Source organism: Cydia strobilella, chromosome 6 (genome assembly GCF_947568885.1).
Source record: "Cydia strobilella chromosome 6, ilCydStro3.1, whole genome shotgun sequence".
Classification (NCBI taxonomy): domain Eukaryota; kingdom Metazoa; phylum Arthropoda; class Insecta; order Lepidoptera; family Tortricidae; genus Cydia; species Cydia strobilella.
This window is the reverse complement of record NC_086046.1, coordinates 15,650,527-15,671,607: the sequence shown is the minus strand read 5'-3', so window position 1 is coordinate 15,671,607 and position 21,081 is coordinate 15,650,527. Positions and strand designations below refer to the sequence as shown.

The following is a 21,081-nucleotide window of genomic DNA, read 5'->3' as shown; positions in this document are numbered from 1 at the left end:
GGTCAAATTCGCAAAAAAAAATTTTTTTTGTTTTTTTTTTTTTTTCTGATGTATTTGTACATAAAAAAGTAAATATTATTGGTAAACTTGTCACTTAAAATGGACTTTTACTTTTTTTTTCGTAAAACGTAGTTTTTACAAAATCAGTAAGGTTACTTAGACTACGTCCCACAGTGGCAACATCGACATCAAAAATGCGTTTTGCACTATGTAACAATAAAAACTTGTTTTTTGTTTTAATTGGTATTAACTGAAACTAGGCAAATTACAGAAAAGTTTATAGGACATTTTAGTCTTTCAATATGATCAGGAATACGCTGTTAAAATTATTCGGTTTCCTCATGTTACACCGTGTATAAAAACAATATACAAAAGAAAAACAATATGAATTGGCATTTTATCTTGCACCTCTGTAAAATATTTGAAAAACGTGGAAGAATTACTCAAACACATCAAATCATCTAATCAAAAATAAAAAGTTGAAAATTGTTTTCAGCATGTGAAAAGCTTTTTAGAAAAAGCAAAGAAAGAAAGAAAAAGCATTTATTAGCACAACATAACATAAGACTAAAACTAGAAATAATTAAACAGAATGAGGTTGCGCTACATTTAGGACCATTGTCCTTACTCAGCTTGGTGTCACGGTGTGAGCCAACATGGCACACTCCGCGACGCTGATTTTCAGTAACGCAGCGTAAGCGAACAACTCGCGAACGCAAAGCGAAGCGGTGCCGGTGCGGCGCGGCGGGCCCACGGCGTTCGCGTTCGCAACGAGATCGCCCATGCACGTGGGACACTTCTATAGATATAGTCTGCATCCTCTCAAATGATTTAACAGATCGCCGTCTTAGGCGTTAACATCATTTGAGAAGAGGCAGACTATATCAAAGGATTGATTCACCCCGCGCCTCATCGCTATGCTTTACCTACTTGTTATGAAAAAAATCAAAACAGGTGTAGAAAAAGAGTAGAAATTAAAAAGTGGCAATACTGTAGTGTCGTCCCGTTTTCCTTGTATTGATTTGAAAGGGACGACACTACAGTGTTGCCACCTTTTAATTTCTAATCTTTTTTGCCAGACTGTAGTTACTGACGAACAAGGGCTGTAACCTCGAAACCTGCGAAATAACATTTTTTATAGATAGATATATTGTTTAGACATTAAGGATTGCAATAAGTCCAAATTTGTGGAGCAATATAGGTTTATTATTTAAATTTCGTCAAGTGGACGAAAACTAGTGCTATGACCCTTCATAGGTACATATTTGCCATTTTCAAAATTATCCCGCTTTCGAAGTTAGCCCAATGGACCTTACGAGTATAAGGAATCATTTGATTTCACTTTAGTATAAGTAATACTAATAAACATTTCTATAAAACATATTTTTTTTACTTTTTTTATTGAAAAATTGTTAAGTTTAACGAAAGATATGTAAGAATTTGTAAATGTAGATACTAAGTACATGAAAACATTTCACTTACAGAAATAATGTTTTCGAGAGATTTAATACTGCTCAAATATGCTAGTAATTATGCTTGTTAAGCATAATTTGATAATTTAACACTCATGAAATAAAACTATGAAAACGGATTATATCGCGTATATTGAATTTATAATACATCCCGACGTTTCGAACTCTTTACAGCGTTGACACCCGTTGACCACGAACGCTGTAAAGAGTTCGAAACGTCGGGATGTATTATAAATTCAATATACGCGATATAATCCGTTTTCATAGTTTTATTTCATGAGTAACTATCGCGGTAACCGAAGACAATATTAATTTAACACTCATCAAAATTATTAAATGTACATCTCTGCTACAAACAATTTGATCAATTACACATTCAAGTAGATAATACTTAATAAAAATATTATTATTTTGAGTTAATATGTACATTGTGCATGTCAGCCTTTCAAGTAGAAAGAACTTTTTGACTATTAAATTTGCGCGACAGGTTAAAAATTGTTAAAACCTTTTACCTATAGAGCTAGAGTCGGAAGATGGCATGTCCCGGTATGGACCCTTTCTCTAATGGGAAGGTCTATATGCATATGAAGCATAAGGACTTCAGGATCCTTATCTGTTGGAAAGCCACAATTAGCTCTAAATAGGTTTTAGAAGTCTTGAGTAGCACCTTGGACCTTGGACATGAGGATCTCTCTAGTGGGCGAACGCCGCTTCGACGTTCAGTCCGGTTTCCACAAAACAATTGATAAACGTGACTTATTATAGACGCACAGTCGAGTTTTGTGAAGTTACATAGACAAATCAGCTCTTAATAAGTCTTAAGTACAAGTTACAAGGATCTCTGGTTGGGGTCAGCCGGGTTCGTCTTTGGCACGAGGGCCCTCGCTACGTGGGCGAACGATGAACGTACAGCCCAGTTTCCACAGAAGTCTTGACAAAGGCGACTTATTATAGATGCACAGTCGAGTTATATTTATAGACGAATCAGCTCTAAACAGGTTTTAGAAAATTTTAAGTACAAGGTGGACACGAGGATCTCTGCTCCTGCAATGCACCGGTGATGCCCGTACATCGAGCCGGTTGAGGTGAGCCGGGTTCGCCTTCGCCACATGGGCGAACGCCGCTTCGACGTTCAGGCCGGATTCCACAGAAGTCTTGGTAAAGGCGCCTTATTATGGATTGCACAGTCGAAGTGAAGTTATATAGACAATCAGCTCTAAATATTAAGAAGTCTTAAGTACAAGGTGGACACGAGGATCTCTGCTCCTGCACCGGCGGTGCCCGTACAGCGAGCCGGTTGGGGTCAGCCGGGTTCGCCTTCGCCACGAGCGCCCTCGCCACATGGGCGAACGCTGCTTCGACGTTCAGACCGGTTTTCGCCGACGTCTCCATGAAGGAGACTTGGTATTCCCTGGCTAGGCGCTGCCCCTCCTCCCGCCTCACCGCTCGCTCTAGGCCGCTGTCGGATTTGTTACCTGAAATAATACATAATAGGTATTCAGTTTCAAAATTGATGTGTTATTTATTCAAATGTTAATAAAAAAAAGTTAACGAAGTTAACCCTCATTTTTTAAGAGACATGTGCTTTTTTTTCATTAACTAACATACTATTAATTTAATCGAATTTAAGTTTAGGAGTGCTTCAATAATACTTATATACTCGTATTACATACAAAAAGGGTATTTTGGTAATTTGACCACTGTAATCGATCCGTGGTAATTTACAGCTACTCGGACTTTATCAAGTGTTTGTGTAGGTAATACCTATTACAATGTAGGTTTTAATTTTAAGTAGGTACTGTCCGCGCGCGAATTCCGTGCACGGCTGAGGAATGTTAGGAATGTTGGGCATCATGACAGAGTGGTGTCATTTTGTACTTACGTACGGTCGCGGCGCACACCCCCCCACTTCCTCGACCTCCAAATGCACGGAATTGGCGCGCGGACAGTACAAACTCCATTTCAATACTTTCAATGTACTTAATAAGAACCTTTCATAAATCAAATAAAGAAGTATTTCTTTTGTTTCATTAAATTGCTTTCTCAAACAAACGAAATTCATCCCAATATTCTATAACTGGGTTCAAATTAAAAATAGGAAAAATTTGTATAGTGGTGGAATTTAGGCGCCATTCATTTTCTTGTTTAGTCTTGAGGAAAGAAATAGAGGAAATTAATAAATTTTATTCACAAACGCTTTTGAACATTAATTGATTACAAATAGGTAAATGAAGGTTTTGAAACTTCAAAGAAACATTACCCAAATCAAAAAGTCCCCTGCGTCGCGTGTCAGTTAGACATTTCCCAAACAAATTCATTATCAAAAGCAAAGCCATCGACCATCTAATGAGGTGTACGTAACTTAAAGCCCCTCACAATCGCTTCCACGACGGGCGGAAATCAAAGTCAGTGCCGGAGCGGAGTGAGCTTTACAATTTATCTCCTATTATTAGGTAGGTACCTACTATATATGTATGTAAGTCATAAATGTCATTAAGGCGCCATTCATTTATTAAGACGATTTTTGCCAGATTGTGATGCCATGTGAAAAAAATATGAATCGGCCCCGTCCCCACGTTTAATATTTATTAGGTAAAAATCTTAAGGAAAAATGAATACACATTGGGATTATATTGTTTGATTTTCAAAGAAACAGTTTTAGGAACGTTAATTTTGTACCTGCAGAGGTACAAAAATAATATGTTTTGGTAATAAATGTAATAATCAATTTTGATTTTATTTTAAAGTAGTATGCGAATGCTCGCGAAAGTCGCGAACGCGAAGCGATGCGGCGCAGCGCGGCGCGGCGCGGCGGGCCCACGGCGATCGCGTTCGCAATGAGATCGCCCACGTAGGACACTTCTATAGGTATCAAAGGATTGATTCAGTCCGCTCCGCGCCGCGCCGCGCCGCTTCGCGTTCGCGTGTTGTTCGCTTACGTAGTAGGCTGCGTAAGTACCTATATATCGTTATAAATCGGCACTCACGCGGATGCACGCGAACTTTTTTCAAAGTAGGTACCTATGACATAAACGGCCGATAATTGGAATGTGTTGACTAAAGTTTTTTATTTATTTTTAAAGGATTACATAGTACAAACGTAGGTATATAATTTATATTCTGTAATTTCAAAGTAATACCTCCCCGACGCCAATAATCAAGACTATAATACACTGTCAAGTCTAGACACTACTTAAAGCCTAACCTCCTTACTCATGAATAAATCTTTACAATCCTCAATTAGTCTTTCTTGCGTTCTTTCTTGCGAAATGTGACAGTGATAGCGGCAAACCAATGGAACGGCCTTAAGTCAAAATCATAGACAGATAAAGACAAACGATTCATAGATAATTTGGGCTTGTACAATGCGTTTATGAATAACGCCATAAGTCATTAAAATTAATTATGAAACTTGTCAGCCATGTCTCACATGTCTGGTACCTATAGTAACATAAGGGTGTCTTTAGGTATTTGACTATGCTAATATTGGATTGGCTTGGTAATTGGCCTCATGTAAGTACCTACCCTGTATTAGTCCTTACCATAGACATAGTATATACAAGTACCTAGTTATAGACGCGCCAACGAGCGACCGGGGTAAGAGAAAGAATGTTCATATAAAATTTGGGCAGCATAGGATTTTTTTTAAATTTCGGTATTTCTCCATCGCCTCCTACCTATGATGCCACCCGGTCGGTGATAAGGACAAAGCATGGCACTATTTTCTCTTTCCTCTTATAGAAATCGCAATAAGACTATCTTTCTCTATCAAAGAGTGTCAGGCCCTTGGTCCTTACCTAATAACATAATAACGACATCATCCTGCGCGTACTCCCGAATCTCCCCGAGCCAGGCCCGAATGTTGTCGAAGCTGGTTTTGTTCGTGACGTCATACAGCAGCAGCAATGCTGTGGATAGGACACACGAGTTAACACTTTAACCAATATTTTTTAAAGCAATAATAAAAAAATGCAAGCACGTGCGATATAGGTTTTTTTAATATAAATTTTAAGCGAGAATTGTTTTTTCCATCTGTTGTCATTTCAAAGTTACAAGACGGCAAGATGTCATAAAGTACCCTTTCTTTTTGTGATTGAAACTTTGTAGGTATTTTGTAGGGAAATTGAAATATAAATTTGACTTTTAAAATATGAGAATTATGATTTACAACAAAATCAAGCGTAACCAATTTTGTTCAGATATTTTTGTTCAAAAGTAGTCAATATCTAAATATCTAAGATCTTGCAAAATAATCAATATTTTACAAGAGATGGACTAATTTTTATCAGCTATCCTTTATTTCGTAGTTTGGTACGAGTATATTCTCGCGTTTGTTGAGAAAAAAAATTTAATGTCTGAGTTGTCTGACGGCAAATATCTTGCCATTACCCAGGTTAACACAACACAGCCATACGAAAACCAACGAAGGAGGGCTAACGCAAAATTGTAGTTTTTAGGGTTCCGTATCCGTACCCAAAGGGTAAAAATATATAATAGGGTCCCGTCCCGCTATTACTAAGACTCCTCTGTCTGTCTGTCTGTCCGTCTGTCTGCCTCTCTGTCACCAGGCTGTATCTCATGAACCGTGACAGCTAAAAGACAGCTAGCAGCTAGCACATCGTCTGTTAAACTGTGTGTTGTTACTGTCTAGCTAGACAGTTGAAATTTTAACAGACGATGTATTTCTGTTGCCGCTATAACAACAAATATTAAAAACAGAATAAAATAAATATTTAGGTAAGTGGAGCTCCCATACAATAAACGTGTGTTTTTTTGCGTAATGGCACGGAACCCTCGCTCCTTGCAATTGGCCGGTTTTTCATATTGAATTTTTACACAATTTAATGAAGGGCAAATGACACGAAAAAAATCACTCGTAAACTAGACTATATTTGCGTGGGCAGGCTTTAAGCAAAACCTTAAAAAGTTAAAGTTGGCTTGATAGATTTATTTTTGATTTTTATATTAATTTACATACAAGATAAGTTTGTCAAAGAACTGTCTCATTTCAAACATAGAGTGAGAATCATACTATCTTTGTCTTACACTAGTACTAGCACCCAAAAGAAAAAGATGAGTAAAGTTTTTTTGTTCTTAATTACTGACAAGATTTGCTTGACCAACTATATATACAGTAGGAAATAAAATTAATTAATTAATTAAACGCAATTAATCATTTCCTTTCATTTAATTTCTATTGTATACCGTTACCCTGTATACCAGTATAATTTTCGTATAAAACAGCTAGAGATATAATTAAGTATACTTTCAGACTTTGACTTTGACTTTTGACGACCGGTCTGGCCTAGTGGGTAGTGACCCTGCCTGTAAAGCCGATGGTCCTGGATTCGAATCCCGGTAAGGGTATTTATTTGTGTGATGAACACAAATATTTGTTCCTGAGGCATGGGTGCTTTCTATGTATATAAGTATGTATTTATCTAGATATAAGAAGTATGTATATCGTCGCCTAGCACCCATAGTACAAGCTTTGCTTAGTTTGGGGCTAGGTTGATCTGTGTAAGATATCCCCTAATATTTATTTATTATTTACTTACTTAATTACTTATTGAGGAATAACAATCAAAACCCGCGCGAACGTCAAATCTTCCGTCGCAGGTTTCGCGCGGCGCACCATATTTTTTATTCCTTTCTAATTTCCTGGGTTTACGCGCCCTCTTTAAGTTCGTGACATCATCCAGGACCGATGGTGAGAACAGGAATTGCAGGATAACATAACGAGCTAGCTTTACGATACGCAACCTTAACACTTTGAATCAAGGACTATGATGACCGCATATAGTAATGTTCTCATATTACACAACATCTGCTGTTGGCGGCTCTGAACTGTTAATCCAATCACCTAAAATACTCGGCTCAAAAAACCAGCTAAGATGGATTTCTATACCTAACAGTTTTTAAGGATCTCGAGGTTCAAACTATACTGGTTTGTTTAAGACAAATGCTTAGCGATGAAAACATAGGGTGTTTGTGAAAGGGGAACGCGCCTTTTTTTTGCTTAAAGTTCCATTGAGAGATTGTCATTTGGTGCAAGACTGAACTACTTTCGTACTTGTATTACTTGTATAACCACTCGATATGGATTTCTGAAGTTTAAAACCTCAACTTATATCGAGATCAGGGCCTACAGAGGCTACTACAGTGTTGTTATTGAATTATCGAATTGCCCATGCACGTCAGAATACTTATAGATGTCGGCGGCAGATCGTAAAATCGGGCATATCATGAAACGCCGCCCTTTCATGATCTGACTAAGAATAACCCAGGCATATATATCACGATCTGCCTAATAAAAGAGGCGGCAGATCGATCATACCAATTGCATTCGTTGATATTCCTAGCTTCATACCGGGCGCATCGTAAAATACCTAACATGAAACGCTGGCATTTCGTGATCTGACTAAGCGGTTTTACGATCTGCCGCCGACATAGAGAATACGATTCGTCCGAGTGTCGCCGTCAACGGATACGTCTGGGAGGACATTATCATCATCATTGAATTGAATTGACCAACTAGGTATTAAACATGAAGTCATGGCAGTGTTGCCAGAGGGCTCATGAGGCATAAGTACCGCACCGACGACTGAAGATGCCTTTTTTTGACGATGGTGGCAAACAAGCGTGCGATTGCGCTTGCAATTCTCGTGAAGTTATAAACGCGTTGCCAACCCTACAAGCTGACAAGGATTTTGGGTGCACTGAAAACCTTGCTCACCATCAGGAACACAACACTACAAAAATCTTTTATAAAAAAAGATAAACCGCCTTCAAAAAGGATGAAATAAAATATTATCCCTTTTAGGGTTCCGTGTTTAAGTATTTGCGTTACCAACTGATATGTTTGAAGTCGGTGCCAAGCCAATTAGTAAAAATACCAGTCAAAAATAATCGGCTTTTTTTATAAAAGTTGTTTTTCCATTTTTAGTTTTAAGACACTGTTAAGAGCGTGACGCATGAATGAAAAACATAATCATGTTTAACTCTAAATTCGTAAACTTTATTAAAAATCAGAATTTTCCTCGAGTCCGTCTGGGAAATCATTCCTGTCACTAAATCCATTCTCCGCCGCGCCACTGACCCAATCCCTCAAACCCCCCGATCACTCAACCTCACAGCACATCAACCCTGATCACTGAATCCCTTGACCCTAAACCACCCTTCCCATCCCTTCAACCCTTCAACCGCCATCACGTTTTACCACCTTTGGCCTATTCTCGACTAGATGGCGTTGACGGTTTCTTTAGTTATTTAACAATTTTAAACGCATATCAGTGAAAGAACATGGGTCAAAATCATATAAAAATGATAAATACAAATAAACAAATCATTTATCCATACCTTTATATTTTTAGTTTTAATCGTGTGTCGATAGATGGCCGTGAATTAACTGTGGCTACAAAATTTACTATGACAGTATTCTCTATCCTATATATCCTCTTTGTTCTAATGGTTCGTCGAGTTTAGGTGAGTCGAGCTCTCAGACGCCCCAGTGTAGGTGAGCTCTCTGATTTGATAGGATCTTGAAACCCCTGATACCGGTCTACCGAACACTAACTTAACGGTAACGGGAATACGTCCGGGACACCAAGCGACTCAATGTGGCCAAATCGAGTTTGTACACGTGTGCGATCCGGTTTGACGAGTTACGGCATGTGGGTCTCATTGCAAACACCCAGGGTTCATTTTGCTAGTGCTGGCTGATAAGAAACGGGTCGAGTCGAGGCCAACCCGACTGCCTTTACGTGGTTTGGAATCTTGGAACAAGACTGATCTGGATTCCTCTACCTACTTGAAATTAGGTATAAACTACATCTTTGCCTGTAGAAACATACTTAGTTGCATGTTCTAATGAAGATGTCTTTGTTTCTTTATGAGCACAATCTCAAGATAATGCTAGGTATTTTTTTTAATAGAAACGCGTAATTCAAACGAAGATACGATATCTAGGTCAAGATTTGCAGGAAAATAAGGCAAGGTTGGTTTTAGTTTCCAGAGTCCGCAAGAGATGGCGCTAGTGGTATCACAATTTCCATACACTGGTAAAACTAATTCGTCTAATTTATGAAATTTGTCTCAAACTTTCTGATTTAAATATTCTGAAAAAAAATCGTACTGGAATATACATATAGCATAAATAATAATATAGTAATTTGTTTACCATGTGCGTCTCTGTAGTATGCGTGCGTGACGCTCCGAAAGCGCTCCTGCCCAGCGGTGTCCCAAATCTGAAGTTTTACCTTGATGCCGTCGACCGTGACTACCTTGTTCTGTAACAGATGGCGCTAGCTGTACTAAAAGTTTACATTACAAAGTTGTTATTATAGTATCATGATCATGAGAATTATTCCAGCTATTTTCGCCTTGATATTACACGTGACGTGAGTTTTTGTGCTATCATACCAAATGTAAAAGTTAAGTTAGGTAGGTACCTAAATAGTTAAAATGTTGGTTAATTCAAAGCTAATGTGAATCTGGTGTGATGTGAATTATATGGCTTGAAGCATTGTTAGACATGGTACCTATTCAGAATTGTATAGCAAGCGAGACATAATTTACCCAAGAATATAAATTTGTGCACGTAAGTTATCTTATGAGTATGACATAAGTTATGTCACATAACGTAGTCGAAGGGAAAAATATCGATCCAGAATTCCAGACAAATGGCTCAAAAATACGTGAACACGACTTTATTGTCTAAGGTGTAAGAGCGTACACATATTTTTGAAACTTTAGTAATGTAAGTACATATATATAAATATGCCCTTGACTGCACATAAGTAGATAATTTAAGCGTGAGTTGTAATGTGATTGTGTGACTGCGTGTGATTTAACAGCTACATAAATAATAGATTGTACTTATTCAATAAAAAATAAAAAAGCTGCTTTTATAAGCCCCATTATTAAGTTAACGTCCAGTGAACAGCCAATTTAGCAAACCAATAACTCCAAAAAAACTGGCAGATGCCATAAATCAAGACGGTAAAAACGGCACAAATAAAAAAGAACATTGCAATAATAAATCAGTCAGGCCGATTCAATCACAGCTGTCACGTGGCAGGGGGCGGGAACAGAAAAAGCGCGCCAAAGTTCAAACACCAATGGCGTGGCGGCGAAGCGGCCGCGCGCACCCGCGACTGGCCCGTTTGAAATTGGAACCCTTGATAGTTATCTTTTTTTGCAAGAATATGGCCACCTAGAAAAGAAAAGTTTGTGTCATAGATATTCAGGCTACTGTGACATTTTTAACGGAGGTAAGTACGGAGGTAGGTAGGCAAAAGTTGTTAAAAACATTTTATTAAAATGTTTGGTTAGGTATACCTATTCTTTTGTTATTTTTAAGAAAAACTTAACTACTATACTTTACATATATCATATTTAGTAAGTTTACGAATTACCCCCAATTTGAACTTTAATAGCTGTCAATAGAGTTGAATATCATATCCGACCATGTTCGCCATATATGGCTACGTATGCGGAAGGGGTTAAAACTAATAAATAATAATTTGTAGGTTTATAAAAGAAGGCCCACAGCCCAGATAGATTTTTAATATTTTATTCATATTTTTTTAAATAATGTAAAGGAGAAAAGTAATAAACCCAATTTCGGCGGGCGAGTGAAACTAGCGGCTCTGAATTTTGATTTATTTTTGTATATTTCCTTCCCGCCAGGAAGTATTGTCTGTACCCGGAAGTCGATGCCGACGGTGGATATGTAGTTTCCTGCGAGGAACTTGCCGTCCCGGAAGCGGACTAGCATGCACGTCTTGCCGACGCCGCTGTCACCGAGCAGCATCACCTATAAAATAGGGGAAAATGGAATTTAATTTTAATTTAAATAGTACTCACGTTATTTTTAAATAAATATTTGTTTGCGCACCGAGCGGTAGTACGCGGCGCATTGTGTACTGTACCTAAGTGAACCGGACCTCAGTACAGTAGGGTACTACACTACTACTACAGTAGGGTCAGTACGACTCAGTAGGTACAAGTACACTAGTACCTACTTTTTTTAAAGAAGACCTACTAAAAACATGTGATTTATAATTAATTAAATAAATGAAAATTTGTATGGATTTAATAAAACCTTTTTGGATATTCTGCTTTTAATAAAGATTATGGGTGATTCATCTGATCATGATTCATGATGATTATTCATAAGTAGGCAATTCTTTTACTTCTACATACTACGTATAGTAACCGTATGTTACATTTATAAACATTGAATTCTTTTTTTTAATGGCAGACCAGTGCAATGTTAGAGATAAGTTATTATTCCATGATTTAAATATACGGCGGTTTACAAAACTATCTACCTCTATTTATTTACCTAGCTGCTTTTACTTACGCCTCGCTTCAACTACCTAAATAAAAAGTTATCTTCAAACCGCGTCAGAACTTGGCGAAAGTTGTAAATAGTCTTCCTACTTTTAAGAGTTCTGTACCCAAAGGGTAAAAACGGGACCCTATTACTAAGACTCCGCTGTCTGTCTGTCTGTCCGTCTGTATGTTTGTCTGTCTGTCCGTCTGTCACCAGGCTGTATCTCACGAATCGTGTTAGCTAGACAGTTGAAAATTTCACAGATGAAGTATTTCTATTGCCGCTATAACAATAAATACTTAAAACAGAATAAAATAAATATTTAAGTGGGGCTTCCATACAACAAACGTGATTTTTTGCTGTTTTTTTTTGCGTAATGGTACGGAACCCTTCGTGCGCGAGCCCGACTCGCACTTGGCCGGTTTTCCGTTTTAGTTAGATGTCTGAAGTTATTATAGTGCTATGAGTAGTCGCTTAGAAATCAAATATGTAGGGGAACGTGGGGGAGTTTAAAACACTTAATTTTCAACGCTCTAAAATGATAAGTATAAGAATGTCACAAGTCGAATAAACTTGTACGACAACCGTTAGTATGGTTATCTGGCTATCTAATAATAATAAAATAATTATATCAAATACACGTTATCATACATTTATATTATATTAGCAGTACTCGGCGTTTCCAATTCCCCCACTCTCCCCTACTTTGAATACGAAGTTTAAAAACACAAAATATTACTGACATTTTGTATATGTATGCTGGGAATGCTGGGTCAGTCTCATCAAGTGACCAACATCAATTTTATACGGTTTGACATAATTAACCTCCGCATTCAAATTCAGTAATGCGGAGGTTAATTATGTCAAACCGTATAAAATTGATGTTGGTCACTTGATGAGACTGACCCAGCATTCCCAGCATACATATACAAAATGGTTGGTGAATCTAGGTTTAGAGGCAGATAGAGTTAACAGATTTTTAAGAACTGACATTATGTATTCTTTCATATCAAACTGAATTCACTGAATCTTAATTTATAGTAGGAAAACATTTTCAGTTTGTAAAGCAGGTATACCTAATAAATTGAGAGTACATAATTATTAATTATATAAAATTTACATAATCCTCATATCCAAAATGACGTAAATTATTTATACATCGTTTTCTTGGCCATTTGTGTAGCGACATATCACATGGGGATGGGATTATTATCTACTAGCTTTTGCCCGCGACTTCGTCTGCGTGGAGTTAGTAATTTGGGTAGCTTATTTTTTATCCAATCTGCCGTTTATCGATTTCCCATACAAACTTCCACCCCCTTACAGGTGATTTCTGGGATAAAAACTACAGTATGTCCTTCCCTGGGACTCAAACTATCTCTATACCAAATTTACATTAAATCGGTTCAGCGGTTAAAGCGTGAAGAGGTAACAGACAGACAGAAAGACGGACAGACACACTTTCGCATTTATAATATTAATAATTAATATGCATATTAGTATGGATTTCAACTAAATCGGTTCAGCGGTTTAAGCGTGAAGAGGTAACAGACAGACAGACAAACAGACAGACACACTTTCGCGTTTATAATATTCTAGATTTATTAACAAATGAATCGGAACTCACCTTCCCAAAAGCGTCATATTTATCCTCCTGCTTCCCCTGCTGCCAGGGTTCCGTCGGCGACGGGGGTTCGCTATGCGGCATGACCCCAATCTCCTCATTCTTATCCTCATCCTCTCTTGTCTCTGGAAGGTTCCGCGCCCACGTCGGTCGGACCCGGCCGACGACGACCCGCTTTTCTAGCTGCCTGTTGTCTACGGCGTTTGGGTTCCACATTGTCTCTGGTTGACAGTTGACGTGTTTTTAGGTTATGATTGTCATGATATGGACACTTTTGCTTCTTCACTTCATTGGCATTTCAGCGGTAACTTGTGATGCACTTATCTAATTGAGCGTGTTTTACAATAGCGTGTTATACACTTTTGAACTGTATATTTACGATTACGATTTACGATTATTTGGAATAAGGTGTGGATTGATTTTTAAATTTTTTCGAATTTGTGTTTCTGTATTCTTACACAAGTTTACGTTTTTACATTTAAAAATTGACTTTAATTTGATAATTGTTCATTCTTACTATACATGGAACACATAGGCCTGATATCTTTGGGTCTTTATTTAATAAATAAATTAAATTGAATTGAAATTAAGGCCTCTAAGACTAAGAAATATAGTTTGCCACAAGGATCGTTTGTCAGCGGAACTTAGGCAGAGAGAATCATACTTACTGTATTTTTCTTATGCTAAGAGGGATAAATAGGGTCATTGCGCTAGTTTCCGTCCATGCTCTAGTTTTCGTCCACTTGACGGATCAGCAAATAATATATTTCATTTTTAATTTGCTACTTGCAAATTATCATTGTTATGTAGATAGATAATATATATTGTTTAGATATTAAGGATTACAATAAGTCCAAATTTGTGCAGCAACGGAAGTTTATATTCAAATTTCGTGAAGTGGACGAAAACTAGAGCTGGACGAAAACTAGCGCAATTACCCTATCGTTTTTTTTTTCTATTGTTACTGTGTACCAGACGTGTACGTATATGAAGTAGGTAAGTACTTATATACAGATTTGAAGTTAATACTTTTTTTATCTCCTTATTTACATACAAGATATATACAGTGGTACTACGTAAACGAAATTAATAAATAACTAGCTTAAATCTAAAATAGGCCCTTGAGACATTGTACCAAGGATGCTGGCGGCATTTCCTCGCTGTATCGCAATGCTGATACGTTGTGCGATTTGAAGTTGCATCTTTACATAATCTAGCCATTATCGGACACTGAACAATATTTATTAAATATGTAATATCCGTGCGTTTAGTTTAAGTTTCCTATGATGTTTTCTTATACGTTAAAGGTTAACTTCGGCACTTCATAAGCGAAGTTGCGAACTTGCAAGTTGCAGGAACTTGTGAATAGCGAAGACGTTAAATACCTAGATTAATTTAATAGACTATAAGATCGTTTTCACTTTGTCCGATCCGATATCGGATGTAGGATCCTACATCCGCGTAGTCAGGCCGCGGGGGCGCCTTCTGGCACCGTCTTTAGCGGTCACGCACACTACAACAAGCATTATGCCTACACATACACACACAAACAAATATTATTGGTCCGACAGCTGACGGGGGACACCGACATGGCTGAATTTATCGGAAGCGCCTTTCCGATATCGGATGTCGGAAGGAGCCTATGACAAAAACAGCTGCAGGAGAGTGCCATTGGCATTAAGTCCGCCTTTTTTGCGTTATTCATCGTTTTTAGGGTTCCGTACCCAAAGGGTAAAAACGGGACCCTATTACTAAGACTCCGCTGTCCGTCTGTCCGTGTGTCCGTCTGTCCATCCATCTGTCACCGGGCTGTGTCTCATGAACCGTAATAGCTAGACAGTTTAAATTTTCACAGATGCCGCTATAACAACAAATACTAAAAAGTACGGAACCCTCTGTGCGCGAGTCCGACTCGCACTTGGCCGGTTTTTTAGTAATAATGATTTAATAAATGCATAAATAAATACAGAGAAACACAAATATCTTACATTTTACTTCCTTCCGACATCCGATATCGGATCGGACAATGTGAAAACGCTCTAATTTCTAGAGTACAATAAGGTGTAAGCAATTAGGTACAGCTGAGTTTGCTGTTTGTTATTCTTCACGGGCCGGCGATGAGTCTTCATAAAGACAAATCTTTGGAATCCTTAAGTAAAGATGCTAACAAGCCTAAAAGAAAATATATTTTAACACAGGTTATGAAACAACCAAACAATGTTTTTAACATTTTAGACATTAAAATGACAATTTAATTGGAAAAACATAGCAAGACTCCTCATCATATCACTTTTGGGTCTTCTAGCTCCATAACCCTTTTATCGATCCTGCTCATAATAGAACTTAATAAATCTACGACTCTACCTAATTTCATCTAAATTAAAACAAATGTACCAAAGTTATCGCACACACTATCAAAAAATAAAAAGTTCGAAATGCCGGGAGGTGCCGTTTAGCCTCGAAATCTAATCTAAGAACTTCGCTTCCTTTGCTTGCTCGTTCGATGACAGACTGAGACTGGCCGATTTAATACTCCTACCTGCTTTTGTACTAATTTTGTCATAAAACGACATACAGGCAATTTTATTTTTTAAACTTCTTTGAGACTTGAGTGTACTGTAGATATTCAGTTCTATATAGACATGATGTAGACTTATCTTCATAATAATAAAAAAACAATAGTCAGTTTTACGTTTTCGAATTTCACTTCGTGTTTTCATTTTCGTAAATACGAGTAAGTAGGTATAGGTATAGCACCGGTTTGATATTGATTAAACATGCTCATCACTAATTAAGTACAAATTGCTTTAGCGTCGTATTTCGGGTTATTTACGCTTAATTAACAGTCTAGGTAGATTAATTGAACTTAATCAGGAGCTGCAGTATATCAGATTATACGTACTAAAAATTAAATGATAATTAGTATAACTTCAACCTCAACAATAGGGCATACTTCAAGATAGGTATACTGCAAAAATGACCACCCTAAGTTTATCGTCATCTTTCTATATTTTTTTATAGGTATGCAGAATTGTAAAGACATTAAAGAGGCGTTTTTTTTTAAATCGTAACCGTTAAAGGATTAAATCATAACGTGTTTCTTTCGTCCACTAGTCTGTATTTTAAATAATTAGTGCTCATAGTAGTCATATAATATGCAGTCATATAATATTCTCTTGTCAGGCCTGCGGTAGGCCATGTCGGTCTCGCATCGGTCTTTTTAGCCATCAAAAACGGTGTCTCTCCGGTGTTACACCATAAACCGTCTGCAACAGACGATAAGGCCAATGATGATGAAAGAGGCGTTTTTTTTTAAATCGTAACCGTTAAAGGATTAAATCATAACGTGTTTCTCTCGTCCACTAGTCTGTATTTTAAATAATTAGTGCTCATAGTAGTCATATAATATGCAACGGCAACACAATAAAATAGCAAAATAAAAAGTAAAATCGTACCAAGATTAAGGTCACATGTAATCCAGTTACTTACTTTGAACTCATTCTTTGATCTTAGATTACATTTAATCACAACCCAGATATAAAAGACATCTTACACGCACTCAGTTCACATTTCACAAGATTAGTCCTTGTCTGAGGATCAAAGAATAAGATTAGAATTCCTAAAACATTTGTATATTTTGTATTTACTTGATAATAATTAAGTTAGCTTAAGTTTAATACCCAAGGGTTCGGGCCAAGCGTCGCTCAGGATATTTTATGTGAATTGGTTAAACAATAATCATCATTTTCTTAGCGTTGTGTCGACATTTTACTTTATTCAATCATGATTCAATCACAAAAATTGGTACAGGCACTGGTTTTTACGAAAGCTGCCATCTGACGCTTTTACTTAATGGGACTAGTTCGATTTTTTTACGATTTTACTAAAAGAGATGGTAAGTGTCAAATGATATTTCGTACATAAATTCCAAGATTCTATTGGAGTAATTGCCTCGTTGCTGCGAGCCATGGTTCGAACCCCCGATTTTCGGTTTGAAAGTATCGCGCTTTTCCGCTCGCTTGGCTGCCAACGGTATTTTAATACAACTTACATATATATTGTTCATAAAATTTATATTAACTTTAATTCGCGGATATCCTTTAAGGCGGTTCCCTGAGCCAGAAGGCGAAAAATCTCCTTAGGTATATGATCATATTTTTCTAAGAGACGTTGATATTCGTAGACGTGGAAATAAAAAATATGTAGTTTTTGGTTATGTTATCTTTAATTTATAAACTAATACACGAATTATGACACTTCGCTCGATACAATTAATTCCCAAAGTAACCTCTAACTTTTAATCCAACTTTACTTATTATTATTTATTATGTGATACTATAAACAAAAAAAGAAGAAAAAACTTAAATAAATAGTAATTTTCGAATTTCGATATTGTAAGGCAACGTTTTTAAAATAAATAAAAATCGACAAAATTCGATCAAAATTGACACTTGGCGCGCATGGTCTTTCCCGTTCTTTCTTGCGAAATGTGACAGTGATAGCGGCAAACCGATGGAACGGCCTTAAGTGGATTGTTTTTGAACTTATCTCGGCATTTCATTTTGAATCATTCGCTGGATTTGATCGCAATTGACTAAGGCAAGATATGCCCTGTCGGCATTGAAAATCAAATAAAAAAAACACCGGAAGTAGGTCTAGAAATAAGTATAATAAAGAACCCTGACGAGGGTGACGCCGCAGGGGATGTTAGTAGGTAATATTCTCCTCCCCATCCTCTGGTTAGAGTATGTACGGGAGGAGCGAGCCCCAATTACCCCCCCCCCCCCCCATGGGCTTCCACGGCCCGGGGGGTGAGATGCGTAAATGCATTTACCCCTGCGCCAAAAAAAAAAGTTTCAACCCGAAAACTAAGAAAGCACGATTGTTGCAGCCTGGTTTAAAACTGAAGACGCATGATTGCTACCATAGAGTAACTTATACTAGAGCGGTACTGTCATAGTAAATTTTGTAACCCCAGTAAATTCACTGCCATCTGTCGACACACTTTAAAACTAAAAATGAAGATTTATAAAAATACGATAATATGTATTTAAATATAGATAAATGATTTTTTTTATTTGCATTAATTATTTTTATGATTTTGACCCATGTTCTTTCACTGATATGCGTTAAAATTGTTAAATAACAAACGAAACCGTCAACGCCATCTATACGACTGTAGGCCAAAACTAGTAGCGCCCTCTGAACGAGAATCAAATTTTCTTGATTTTCGAGGCACGTTTTTTCCTTAGACTGTATCCATCTATTACGGAGTTATATCTATCTTTGTTGCTACTTATTATCTGGATATTCGCTCCTGAAGTTTTTATCTGCTTGCGCCTGGTGAGCCCGCGTAGCCCGCAGTTGCTACTACCGCTGCCGAAATTCATCGTTCGGCTCGACGAAGATTGGAAATCGAGAACGTTAAGGCGGTTCCCTGAGCCAGAAGGCGAAAAATCTCCTGATACGATCATGTTTTTCTAAGAGACGTTGATATTCGTAGACGTGGAAAAAATATATGTAGTTCCTGACTATATTATCTTTAACAACATAGCTTCCGATATACGAATTATGACACTTCGCTCGATACAATTAATTCCCAAAGTAACCTCTAACTCGGACTTTTAATCCTACTTTACTCGGTTATTTATTATGTGATACTATAAACAAAAAAAGAAGAAAACACAATCTTAACATAAATAGTAATTTCATAGCTTTAGAATTTCGATATTGTAAGGTAACGTTTTTAAAATAAATAAAAACCGACAAAATTCGATCAAAATTGACACTTGGCGCGTATGTTCTTTCCCGTTCTTTCTTGCGAAATGTGACAAAGACAGTGGCAAACCGATGGAACGGCCTTAAGGCCAGTGACGATATTTTATTGGTTTTGACTCGCGTACTGAGATTAGTTTAATTAATAGTTGTAAAAGTAATGCTTTTCAGTCCGTTCCTTATTGCGTTTTCCTTGTTCCTTGTTGCCCGTACTATTGTAGCCGACTAACTAGAGCGGTAGAAAATGAAAACTAGGTTCTTATAGTAAAACAATATAATAATAAAAATATGTACAATAAATTAAACTAATTTCTGTCAGTACGCGAGTCAAAACCAATAAAATAAAGCTAAGCCTAAGCTAAGTAAGTTAGTTTCTCAACAACATTTAGTTAACAATCTGTTTATTGATGCCGAGTTTCTGATTGGCCGTTAATATTCATTACCTACCTCGTGAATCGAATTCAGTGAATTATTAATATTACGTAAATTTCTGCAATAGACGCTATTAAGGTATAAATTCTTATCGCGTTTTTCATAAACGTTTGTCTAATCTAACGAACTGTTTATCATCTTTTACCCCTAAGTATACCTGTCATTCTCATTTTGACATTACAATTAGACGAAGCTCCATCCGTCTCCGTCGTCCATATTACCCTATATACAATTTTCCACTATTATAAAAAACCGGCCAAGTGCGAGTCGGACTCGCGCACGAAGGGTTCCGATATTAAGGAAAAAACAGCAAAAAAAAAACACGTTTGTTGTATGGGAGCCCCATTTAAATATTTATATTATTCTGTTTTTAGTATTTGTTGTTATAGCGGCAACAGAAATACATCATCTATGAAAATTTCAACTGTCTAGCTATCACGGTTCATGAGATACAGCCTGGTGACAGACAGACAGACGGACAGACGGACGGACAGACGAACAGCGGAGTCTTAGTAATAGGGTCCCGTTTTTACCCTTTGGGTACGGAACCCTAAAAAGTTGTGATTGCGCTCTTGCGCGACATTAATATATTTGACGTTGTCAAACAGCGCGCTGTAAGTACAGTTAGGTTGCTCGCGGCACAATACACGGGTAATTTTAAGGGTTCCGTACTCAAAGGGTAAAAACGGGGCCCTATTACTAAGACTTCGCTGTCCGTCCACCTGTCCGTCTGTCACCAGGCTGTGTATCTCATGAATCGTGACAGCTAGACAGTAGAAATTTTCACAGATGATGTATTTCTGTTGTGTAATAATGTAATATTTAATTGGGGCTCCCATACAACAAGCGTGATTTTTTCCCGTTTTCTGCGTAATGGTACGGAACCCTTCGTGCGCGAGTCCGACTCGCACTTGGCCGGTTTTTTTATTGAGTGCTATCAAAATTTCTATAGTTATTCTTGTTCGTTGTGACCAGTCGATCGAGTGTGTGAGAATGAGAAGACTGTGTAACCTAGCGGATGTAATCGCGCTGCAGGAGACCTGGTTGCTTCCGCATGATCTAGCGTTCCTGGGAAATATAGACGACCTAGTTATGTACCTAATATTAACTCGCCTGTGTGGTTAAAAAACTATACTTGTCCATTGTTTTGAGAATTTTATACGTAGATAGGATTACAAGTATTTATTTTTATTCTGATCCCAATATGAAGGTTAGAATTGTGCAAGAGATAGCAAAAAAAAAAAACTAAATCATGTTTTACATGTGTTTTACTCTCTCGAGGCCAAAGTAGGGAATCAATTTACCTCTACATAAATAACGTTCATTATTCACTTTGTATTTTGATTCAAACGAAATGAAGGGGTCGTAAAAGCATGTGAATATTAGAATTACATATTTGCAATTACGTATGTTTGTACATATATGTTGTGTGTCTATGT

The 21,081-nt window shown here is 37.3% G+C and overlaps 1 protein-coding gene across 2 annotated transcripts in view; it reads right to left on the bottom strand.

Moving 5' to 3' along the window:
• Window positions 1-2,021: 2,021 nt before the first annotated feature.
• The window catches only part of LOC134742496 (ras-related protein Rab-37), a 104,640-nt gene continuing 85,580 nt past the window's right edge, over window positions 2,022-21,081 (bottom strand). Inside the window, exons 1-5 of one of the 2 annotated variants that reach the window (XM_063675710.1) lie at window positions 13,439-13,651; window positions 11,179-11,289; window positions 9,652-9,760; window positions 5,270-5,380; window positions 2,022-2,947 (exon numbers count right to left, since the gene is read on the bottom strand). In XM_063675710.1, coding sequence (XP_063531780.1) covers window positions 2,706-2,947; window positions 5,270-5,380; window positions 9,652-9,760; window positions 11,179-11,289; window positions 13,439-13,651 — 786 coding nt within the window. In that variant the 3' untranslated portion in view covers window positions 2,022-2,705. Of the gene's footprint in view, window positions 2,948-5,269; window positions 5,381-9,651; window positions 9,761-11,178; window positions 11,290-13,438; window positions 13,652-21,081 lie in introns of those variants that run through there. The other variant, XM_063675711.1, reaches the window with a different exon arrangement.